This window comes from Plasmodium relictum, assembly GCF_900005765.1.
Source record: "Plasmodium relictum strain SGS1 genome assembly, contig: PRELSG_00_v1_137, whole genome shotgun sequence".
Lineage (NCBI taxonomy): Eukaryota > Apicomplexa > Aconoidasida > Haemosporida > Plasmodiidae > Plasmodium > Plasmodium relictum.
The window spans coordinates 1-12,220 of record NW_021628816.1 but is presented as its reverse complement, the minus strand read 5'-3'; the positions used below and the strand labels follow the sequence as shown (position 1 = coordinate 12,220).

The following is a 12,220-nucleotide window of genomic DNA, read 5'->3' as shown; positions in this document are numbered from 1 at the left end:
AATACTTTAGCGAAATCATTGAATGGAAAATTAATAAATCTTGCATTTTTTAGCAACTTTTATGAGTAATATTTTTTGTCATATTAGAATTTCAAAATGGTAAGTCAAATTTTTTATTGACAAATGTTCAATGATTTAGTTAATGTATTGAATTAGCGTATTAATAAAGAGCATGTAGAGATATTTTTACTTATTTTATTTATTATAATATTAATTATTACAAATGCTTATTAACTATTTATAAATTATAATATTTATTTTAACATACAAAATTCATTTTATTCCCAAAATACATTGTATTACACTTTTATGATATTTGGTAATTAATCACCTAATATCAATTCTATTATTTATAACACACCTGAGTTAACATATGCACTACACAATTATTGGTATACACAAAATCATGTATTTTATACTACGCATAACACTCATAGAAACAAAAACTCAAAAAAAAAAAAAAAAAAAAATCGAAGAAAAACATTATTTTTGTTTAGAAATTAATAAAAAAAATAATGAGAAATAATTATAATACATGCACATATATATTTTTACCTAATTTTTTTTTTTTTTTAGCATATGCACTTTTAAGTGTAGGTATTTTTAGATTCATAAACTATAGCGTATGCATTTAAATATATATATTTTCCTTGCAAACCTTACATGCACAATTAAAATTTTATGTATTTTATATTTTTTATTAATATAATTAGAAAAGGTCTATAATATTATTAACTATACAAATATATATATATATAAAATAGAGTATCTGTTTTTTTGGAATAAATTCCCCAAATGTATCACATTTATTTATTCTATGCACTTTCATACTCTTGCTTTTTCCCTCTTACGTATAAAATAGTAAGAATTCTTAAGCTTATCCTTACTCACCAAAAGGAGAGCATCTTTTTGACGACTTAGCATAAGAAAAATGTACAATATTTTTTAATTTTTTCTTTTTTATATATACTTGTTAATTCACTTCATTATGTATCTTCCTCTTTTTTTTTCAGTTCCTTTTTTTTATATCCCCTATACTTTTCTTGTTATTATTAATTTTATAGTTTTTGACTATTAATGTGAATACCATCCTAAAATTTTTTGTCTGCTTGAATATTACCTTTTTTCTCTACTATTTGTGAACATATTATATGCTTAGTTATTTAAATACATGTTCTTCAGTTTAAGAATAAATTCAAAAGTTAATTTAGGTGTTTACCTATCAAACTTATGAGCGCTTTAAAATTTAACTTTTGATCAATAAAGAATATCATCATCCTTTTCAAATTTTCAATAGGATGGAATAAAATATAGATAAAAGCTTAGTTGTAAATGTAAGGTATTTGTGAAAACTCATAGACTAAAACTTATGCAGAGAATATGCATTATAAGATGCATATATTAAATTATGTAAAGTACGTATACTAATAAAAAATATTTTTTTTTCTTAAGAGTGAATTTTTTTTCTTAAATATTATTATATATAGTGACGAAAATTTTTTTTTAATTATTCTTTATTTTTTTTTTTGGGGAATTTATGAATGGTAAGTAATATATATAAACAAATTTTATCCTTATGGGAGTGAATATTTGATTAAATATAATATATATATTATCAGTCATTTGTGGATATCCAGTTTTCAAATTTTAATAAAAGTTAATGAATATTTTTATTAAACTATATGAATATTGTAATAAATTCTTAATGTACCAAAAATAAATAAAATATTTATTTAACATAGTATTAATTGAAGGGTTTTAAATATAATATAAAATAAGTTGTCTATCTTATGTTTGATAGTGTAATTATAAACATACTATTTATATTAAGCAATTTTATAATTAATTTACTAATTACTAATTCAATGATTCTGCTAGAGTATTAGTTAATAAAAGTATGTATATTAACTTTTTGTATATAATAACTAGCTAAAATAACAATGAAGAAATTTAGCTTCTTACACAATGCTATCAACGCCAATCATGCATTTTTAGCTAAATTAAAAAAAAAAAAAAAAAATTCTTTAAATTAAATTTTTTTGACATTTTGGTTTTCATTTTTGAATTCATTTATTTTTTGGGAAAAAAAATGAAGTTTTAAGAATATATAAACTGAAGTAAAAGATATTATCTTTAATCAAAGATATTATGTATATATGTATAAGATGTTGATAATGTTAATTATATGCTATTTATTGAAGACTTATAAATTATTAAATAATTAAACACTTTATCATCTTTATGCAACTTCACTAAAAAGGAAAAGCATAAACTAATAAAAATATTAAACACATTATAAAAATGCTCTTTATTACATTGTTCATTCAATACCTTAGCAAAGTCATTAAATGGGCAATTAATAAATCAAGTATTGAACAAGTAGATTAATAAAAAGTGTATATATAAATATCTACTAATTTAAATTTAGTTTTATTACTTCTCTTATATAGAAGTTGGATTTAATATTATGCTTTAAATGTATAGACTCTCAAACTTAAATCATATATATAGCTTATAATAATTGTATATTCAGATATTCTCACCTATTTTAGAAGTATCCATTCCTTTCTATGATAGCTTCTCCCATTTTTGGTTATTTAAAACTTTTACTATGAATATTATTCCATATCATATGTATACTTATATAGAATTTATAAGAAATATTTTTGTATGAATTATAAAATAATGATGTTAAAATAAAAATAAAAAAAATTAATGCATCCATTTAAGAAAAATAAATGTATTTTCAATTTGTTATATTCACAAATTTTTTAAATAATTCATTTTCTATGAATTTTTTTAATTTTCACTCATTTAAAACATCTTAATGAGTGGTGGCTAATAAATGAATATATTGTTTTAAAATTAAAAGTAGTTCTGTTCAAATAAAATAAAAAGTGTCTACTAGGATTAGCTATTTTATTACGCAAAAAAAAAAAGAAAATTTGCGTATATTTTTTTTGAAATGAAAAACATATTCATTTGGTAAAAATATAAAAAAAAAAAAAGATAATCTTTCTTTTTGGAATAAGTTTTATGTTTATATAAAATGTTTTTATTATATGTTATATATTTTGTTATCTTATAAAGATTTATATGTTTAAATAACTTACAAATTAAAATTAAATATAACTTCTTTAAATAAAAATAATATAACATAAAGAAAATAAGTAGAGATTGTTATATATGCCCTTTAATAATTTGTTTGTTCAATACTCTAGAGAAACATTTGAACGACCAATTAATAAATCAATGGGTATGTAACTCTGTTCAGCATGCAAAAGGATTAATCCATATTTTTGCCATCCAATAATAAATAAAATATAGAATATATTCTCTAAATTTATTTGATATTTCAATAAATTGCAAAAATATTTTGAACTCCTACTTAATAAATCATAATATAGCATAAAAATTAGCTCCTTATACAATATGAAAACTTAATACTTACAAAAACTTTTTACTCTGATATTTTTATTCTTTAAGTATATTTACATAACTCATGAAAAAAGAAATTAAATAATTATAAGAGAAACCTATTAAACTAATAATTAAATCAGAAAAATTAACTAAAAAAAATGACTAATTACAAGAAATTACAAAAAAAAAAAATTTAAGTATCTCGAAAAGGAATCACACAAAAGTGTTACAAGAAAAAAAATAATATAAAATTTTATTTTTTTGGATTAGTTTAATCTCGATGGAACAAATACCACTTAGGTTATTAGTTCACACTATTAGACATAAAATATACTTTTTTAATTTCATCTTTTTTACTTAATGAAATAAGATTGTATATTTAAAAAGCTTTACTTTACTAACGCAATACTATTTATCATCTTTTTTTATCTCTTCTTCTGATTCTTGAGTGGCTGTGCTTACATTGCATTTTGAAATATATTGATCTATAGAAGTCACTAATTCATTCAAATATTCTTTCCACATAATTAGTTGCTTATTTCTAGTGTCTTCCATCTCCTTTTCTGCCTTATGAAGAAAAGTTAAAAAACTCTCTTTTGTGCACCCTTGCTCCTCAAGACATTTAAATTCATTAAAATATTGTACATTTTTTACCAACATATTAATTTTTTTCCTTTGATCCCAACAACCTAACCTAGTTTGTTTACAAACTTCACCTGTTAAAAATTTTCCTGTTCCATGTACTAAGCAAACATTATCCCAATTTTGTATCGTTGCATTTATCATATCATTTTTTGATAGCTGTTCATTAATCATATCTTTCCACATTTTCTGCATTTCACTCAATTCCATCTTCTGTTCTGAATCATGTGAAGATGCTTCTTCATAATTGCATTTTTCTGAAACTTGTTCCTTCGAATCTTCCAATTTTGCTTGCATATTATTACATTCTTCAGGATTTAATTTTGTTGAAACATGCGAAGTTTTCAGTTTCTCAAGAAAATCTTCATCTTGTTCTGATAAATTTCTTGTATGGTTTGTATCGAATGGTGATCTTAAAGATTCTATTTTCTTTGTTTTTAATGTGCACTATATTACAATCAAAATATTAAATATTTAAAAAAATATTTATTTTTAAAAGAATAGAGTACTGATTTAATAAAATACTTAAAAAACAGAAAATAAGATACATATATTTAAATATAATTGTTTTCTTACTTGTGACAAAAAATACAATACAGTAAAAAAATGTATAATAAAAAATCTAAGGATCATATAATTTTTATATTTCATGTTTTTAAATTGATTTTTAGTTGAATTTTTAGAAAAATTTTTCAAGTTATATAGTTTATAGCTAATTTCCTTATTTATCAATTGTTAATGGTCTTTTTATAAAATAATAAATTTATGGTATTCCTTTTAATTAAAATAATTAATATTGATAAGAAGATATTTCTGATTTATTTTTTTTTATAATTTACTAGTATTTTAAGATAAAATTCTTATTTTTTATTTAAAAAAATTTCTAATCAAATTATATGAAAAAGTAAAAAAATATAATCAAACTAAAAGCAATTACCTAAGATGTAGTTAAGCTTTTTTTACTTTGCAATATTTACAACATTTATTTATTCTGTTATAACTAAAATTAAATAAATGAAACCTTAAATATTCATCGAAGAATACTAAATTTTTTTATAATATTCTTTTCATAAAATAACCTTAAATACTATATGAATTATATTTTATGTATAACTTTATGTAAAAGGTAACATTTTCTTAAATGTTTTTAATTGTTATTTTATTTTATTTTTTTTTTTTTTGTTCTATTATTTTAATTTTTTTTTAAGTTTTATTTTAAAAAAAATTATTTTTTATACACATGCGAAATGAAAAATATGAAAAATAAAAAAAAAACGTAAAAACTGATCCTTACTTTCTTTCCTCTTATTTCTATTTGTTTTAAAATAGTTTAAATAATGTGATTATTTAAAATCATATATAAAATTTAATGAATGCTTAATTTTTTTTAGAAATATTCAATTTAAAAATTTTTTAAAAATTTAATTGAATTTTCATTGTTCTTATGACGATAAATGAAGCATTTGCAATTTAAAATTTAAAAATATATATGATTTTTTTAAAAGAGAATGCTATAAACAAATTAAAATATTATATAAACTACACATTAACCTTAATTTTTTTTATTATTTCAATTGAAAATTTGGACTTTTTAAATATTCGAAAAATGCCAATTTTAATATATTTATATTATATTGCGTGTTACTAATAATTATTATGGCATTTGCATTATTACAATCTTTCAAAATAATATATTATCATTAAGAGAATTTTAAATTATTTTATTTTAATATATATGTTTTTATTATTCCAAAACAATATTCATAAATAAATTAATAAAGAAAAAGAACTGAAAAATAAAAATTATTTGTAAACAGTCACTAATTAATTCGGTTTAAAAAATAATGAAAATAATTTTTATTTTTTCATTATTATTTTTTATTAATGCAAATATTAGAATACCTAAAAAAAAAAAAAATAGAATTAATTTTTTATTTTATTATATTTGACCTTTTTTTTCATTAATTTATATAAAAATTATTAAAATTATGTTTTTTATATAAATTTGAAATATGCAGTTTGAATAATTTTTGAAGTACTATTAGTTTAATTAAATATAAATTCATTTATTCTTTAGTAGATTTTTATATATAAAATTATCAAATAAGGATAAAAGAAAGAAATAATAGTGAAGTAGTGAATGATAGTTTTGTTTTAATACTAATATAAAACTTAATGATGAAATATATATAGTAACCCTTTTATAAATATAACAATTTTCTATAAATAATCATATATAACAATAAAAAGTATTATAATAAAAAAGAAAAAAAAAGAAAATTAAAGATGAAGATAAAAATGATAGAAAAAATGTTATATAATAAACCATCTTGTGAGCTTTTCTATTAGAAAATAAAATAATAATTGATGTTAAAATAGGACAGATAAAACATAAATCATAAATTATAGCAATGATGAAGTTATTCACATACTAATTACGGTAGTAATTACATATTATTGACTAAATAATAATAAAATTAACCAGTGGTGTTAAGTTCTTTAAGTAAGATAATAATAAGTTGAAACTGTAATTCAATTAATGTATCTATATTTTTATAATTGAATATTTCTGTTTATAAAAAAAAAGGCAATTTAGAAAAAATGAAATGAAGAAAAATAAATATAAATATAAAATAATAATAAATTTATGTAATAAAGAAAAAAGTGTTATAATAAATATAAAAAAAGAATATTTTCAATTAAAAATATGAAATAGTGCGTTACACACAAATTTCAATTAAAATATTGATAAGAATATAATGAATTATTTATTATTTAAATCGTAATATTACTCATGATGATAAACTCATAAGACAGAAATAAAAAAAAGAATAGAAAAAAAGAATTTTTATATTAAATGTGATAATATTGTTGACTGATCTACCAATTGATAATTTTAACATTTTTGAAGTGTATTGAGAAAAAAAACTATTTAGGAACGTGTAGAATAGTCTCTACTAATTTTGCCTACTATAATAATTTATAATACGTAGTCTTTATTTAATTATATTAAATAAAATGAAATATATATTTTATTCCATTTAAAATTTATGATCATTAAAATTAAAATTTGTTAATATTTTTAATTTTTTAACGTATTAATTATTTTATCAGAAGAATTTATCCAATTTAATAGAAACTGCCCAGTATTCTTATTAAGTCATAAATCTTCAATATATATAATTCTGAATATATGTAAAGTAATTTTTATGAGATAATAATTAATAATTCTCCATAAAATAGGTTCCCACCCAAAAATAATGAATTCTTTAATAAAAAATCAATTTCCATTATTGAAATCATTTATCAAAATCATAAAGTTAATTAAATAAAAAAAATTATTTAAAAAAAATAAAATAATAAAAAATACAAAATAAAATATAATAGAAATATAATAGATAAAATTGTGAATTAAGTTATAAAATGCATAAAATTTTTATTTTTATACATGTATTATAAAAAAATATTAAAGATTATATTATTCAAAAAAACTTTTGTATAGCCTTACATATGTTAGTATTATTATGGTACTTTTTTTAGTCTATCAAAATAATCTTTCATAATATTTTCATATTATTCATAAAAATTATTTATATATTTTTGTTGTTATTGTTTACATTAAAAAAAAAAATACTTAAGATTTTTAACTTTTTACTTTAGATGAATGGTACATTAATTTAGAAAATCATTAAAAAAAGTTATGTACTTAAAACTATTTATCTTATAAAATTGGTGTAATAATCAAAAGATGCACTTAAAAAAATATATATATTATTTACATGAGTTTTAATAAGTTACGTAATAAGTTTTATACATTCGATCAATAAAGAATATTATCGACCTTTTTGAACTTTCAACAGAATTTAGATAAAAGTTGTGAATGTAAGATATAGAAGATATGTACAATGAATTGAATATATGATTTTTTAATTAGATGTTTGAGTATTTTTATAACATTTTAAATAGTCAAACTAAGAGCATGAAGAAGAATATTGTTCTATTTATTATAAAACCACTTATTACAGATAATTATACACTCCTTATATAATTATGCTATATAATCAAATTTAATTTATATTATATTTTTAATAACGTTTTGAATAATTTTTTTTATAAACTATTATTTGCTGTTTCTAAAATTTAAATCATTTACATATGTTAAAAAAAAAAAATATAAAAATAAATTTTTTTACCCTTTACACACTAAAAAAAAATTAAAACTTTTTTTTAATTAAATTTAACACGCGTTTTATTGTACTTATTTTATTATGTATATCTTTTTAGACATATTTTATGATACTTGTCTTTATATGCTTATCTTAATATACATATACGCATCTATATATACTGACCTTTCAAATATATTATAATGAATTAGCAATTTTTATACGTACTAATTTTTTTACTATATTAAAATTTCAAAAAGGCTAATAATATCTTCTATTAATCATATGTCTAATAAAAATGTATATTCTTTTTATGCTCCATTCCAGTATACAAAAGATTATATTCCTTAAACTAACATGATTAAAAAGCTTATAAGCCAAGACTCTAAATTTCAGAGACTTATAAATGGAGAGTACTTATTTTCATATTATATTCGTATTTTTTTTTTTTTTTTTTAATAAAAAAGAGATATATTGTGATAGAATTATTTTTTTTAATTTTAAGATATATATATTTATTTCTTTTAGCGTAAAAGAAAATCAGCCGTAATATATACGTGAGTACAGAAATATAAAGAGAAATACTTAGAAAGAAAATAAAATTAAGAGAAATTTTTTATTAAATTTATTATGCTTAAATTTACATAAAACATTTATTATTAGTTCCTTAAGTATATTGTATTAAAACTTATGTAATTTTTTAATTAATTAAACGAAAAATCATCTTAAAGTATACAATTCTTAATAAAAGAATGTTTTAATGATCAAAATTAGTAGAGATCTATCTATAAACCCCTTAATTTGTTTTTGCATTACTTTACTCAAGTTTTTGAATAGGCAATTAATAAGTTATAGAAAGATTTGTATTTATAGTAACTTAAAATTATTAATTACACATTGAAATTTTAAAGAAATAAATAAATGAAAAATTCAAAAAAAATAATGAAAGCATATAAACAAAAACAAAGATTTATTCCTATTATTTATAATGCAAAAGATGAATTACTTAAAATATATAAACTGATAAAATAGTAGTAAACCAAAATATTATGAAAATATATATGTGATTAAGGAAAGAAATGAAATTAGCACTACATTTTAAATATAAAAAAAAATTTTTATAAATGAAATTTAAAATAAAAAAAATGAAATATATATAATGAATATATATTTTAAAAAATATATAAAAAGAAAAAATTAATAAAATAATTTAATTATATAGAAAAGGTAGAAAAGCAAAAATTTAGAAATATCCATTTAAAAATAAAAACAAAGGTTGTAAATTATTAAGACAATAAAAAAAAAAAAAAAAAAGAAAATATTTGATTAAAAAATAAAAAATATATTATCTAAAGGAAAAAAAAATATCTTATATATTAAAATTATTTATTTAAAAATTTAACTTAAAAATAGTCTAATTGTGTTTACTCTTTAATTAAAGACCTGTTGTAAATCTTCATAAAACTTAATATATATTACCAAAAAAAAAAAAATGTATTACAATTAAAACATATAAAATTATCTTAATTTTATAATTCCTTTATGAATTATTCATTTTTATATTATGGAAGCCATTTTTTAGAAGTAAAAAGACCAAAATATTAAAAAATGAGAAAAATAATCTTAAAGTAAAATCACAAGAATGAATAAAGTTTAATATTAGTATAAAAAAAATTACTCTCCGAAAAAAATAATAATAAATGAAAGAAACAAAATATTACAAAAAAAAGAAAAAAACAAAAAAGATAAAAATGATACAAGATATGAAAACATATTTTTTTATTCATATCATAAATATTTAAAAAAAAATTAAAAGCTTTTTAGTATTTTCTTATTTTATGACATAAAATAAATGTTATTAAATATTATATTAGGTAGAAAAACAATTTTAAATTGTAAGTTAGTGTAGTGAATATTAAAAAGGTAATAATTATCATTTATATCAATGCTCTTTATATTTTTTTTGATAATTAATTCATATATTTGATAATTTCATATATCTTAGTTTTTTTTTTTTTAGTTTTCCATTATTTTTAAATTTTTATTTTTATAATTCTTTTTAGTCCTTCAATATCATACGATGAATTATTTATTTTTGTTATTTCTTTTCTCAAAAATTAAAAATTTCCATTATCTTCTTTTTTTTCTTTTTCTATCTAACAACTACCAATTAATTATTTTTATTTTCTTATTTGTTCATATTTTTCACAGGATACAATTTTTTTTTCATTTAAAAAATTTTCATTTTCGTCTAAGTCTTCAAAATAAGAAGAATTATCTACATACATTAAATCACAATTTCCTACCAATAATTCAATATCATGTGGTTCTAATAAGTATATATCCTCTTCATTATATTCACTATTTTCTTTTTTGTTAATTTTCTTAGTAGAAACTCTAGCTTCAATGACTTCTTTATAATAACCTTCATTCATTGTAGCTATATATGCTCTTTGAAATGCTTTTAATAAAACATCAAATGTGGTTTTATTTATATTACTTTTAATAAATAATGAAACATAATTTTCAAGTATAGTATAAAATCTATCAAACAAACGAATATTACTTCTAATAAAAAATACAACATATTCATATATAGCATACCATCTCATTAAATTATATAAAAACATAGAAATAGATAAACTGTATATAACAGATATGTTTACTATTTTATCAATATAGAAAACGGAAGGTTTATCGTTTGGTTCTTCAGATAAACTATGCTCTACTTGCTTCCTAAGTTCATCAGGTAAATTGTCGGGAAAAAATAAAGCACTTCTAAAAAGTAGACTACCTGCTATATATATATTCATCAAACCTAAAGGATACAAAATATTTGGCCACTTAAACTTATCAGTGTATGGAATTACTATACCTTCTGCTTCCAATTTAAGTTCCTTAATCTTTAAGGAAAGAGAACCTATAATCATAGTTGTGAATTTTCTATCTATAAATTGTGCTATCTTTTTGTAAGAATAATAATTAGAGCTAGCTATCGCTTGATATTCACATAAAAGACTTAAATTATTTAAATTTAATAATGAAAATATATCTGAACACAATTTATACATGTTTGCTAGAATAAAAGTTTTTCCGTATTTTAATTGAGTTATTGGTTTTTTTATATATAAGGGTAAAAGTGTATTTGTTAAATTATCCATCATACTACCATAATATGCATAGGCAAACTTTAAATATGGTTCTTCATGTATTGTTAAACCAATCATTTCACTGGAACCATATATCCTATCAAGTTTATCTATATCATTGCTTAATCTTATAGTGAACAATATTTGAAAAGCAGAAAATAAAGTTTTAGAAAAAAATTTAGATGCCATAGATAAATTTATTTCTTCTTCTCTATCCTTTTTACTTAATTTAGAATAATGTTTTGAAACATTAAAAAAAAATATGTTATTCATACTCTATAAGAAAAAAAAAATACACAAATATGCCAAAATAAAGAAAAAAAATTTGCATATTTCTATGAAAAAAAATTATATATATATGGATTTGTTAATATTACCACATTATCATTTCTCCTATGTACATTAAAACTGTTTTCAATTTTTCTAAAAAGTAAATAAACTGTTTGTAGAAAAGACATATCTGAAAAAATATTTTTATTCATTTTATAAAGTACAAATAATTCATCAACTATTTCTTTTAAATAGTTTTTATTTACTGTATATCCATATATAATACCAAATTTGTGATAATTTACTGAATTTCCTGAGATAGAATGTATATAATAAAAATTTCTATTCCTCCTTTTCTTCTTGTTAGAAAGTAAATCATTTTTTTTTAAATCAATTATATCTGCAGAAAATATTATATTCTCATAATTCTTTGAATATAGCTCATATGAATCTTTCATTAACATTATTTTATTGTTTATGTTATAATGATCATAATAATCAAATAAATTTTTTACATGTCTTTGATTTAAATATGTTTGATAAGATTTTTCAATAAACTTTTTCATATGGGTT

General features: G+C 18.6%; 2 protein-coding genes across 2 annotated transcripts; both read right to left on the bottom strand.

Moving 5' to 3' along the window:
• Window positions 1–3,828: 3,828 nt before the first annotated feature.
• On the bottom strand, window positions 3,829–4,713 carry PRELSG_0014100 (Plasmodium exported protein, unknown function; the record flags this gene model as incomplete). The annotated part of the gene is made up of 2 exons (XM_028677723.1): window positions 3,829–4,509; window positions 4,639–4,713. The coding sequence occupies 2 exons, from the start codon at window positions 4,711–4,713 to the stop codon at window positions 3,829–3,831; spliced, it is 756 nt and encodes a 251-aa protein (XP_028531346.1).
• A 5,695-nt stretch (window positions 4,714–10,408) lies between these two features.
• On the bottom strand, window positions 10,409–12,213 carry PRELSG_0014000 (cytoadherence linked asexual protein, putative; the record flags this gene model as incomplete). The annotated part of the gene is made up of 2 exons (XM_028677712.1): window positions 10,409–11,653; window positions 11,755–12,213. The coding sequence occupies 2 exons, from the start codon at window positions 12,211–12,213 to the stop codon at window positions 10,409–10,411; spliced, it is 1,704 nt and encodes a 567-aa protein (XP_028531345.1).
• Window positions 12,214–12,220: the final 7 nt, after the last annotated feature.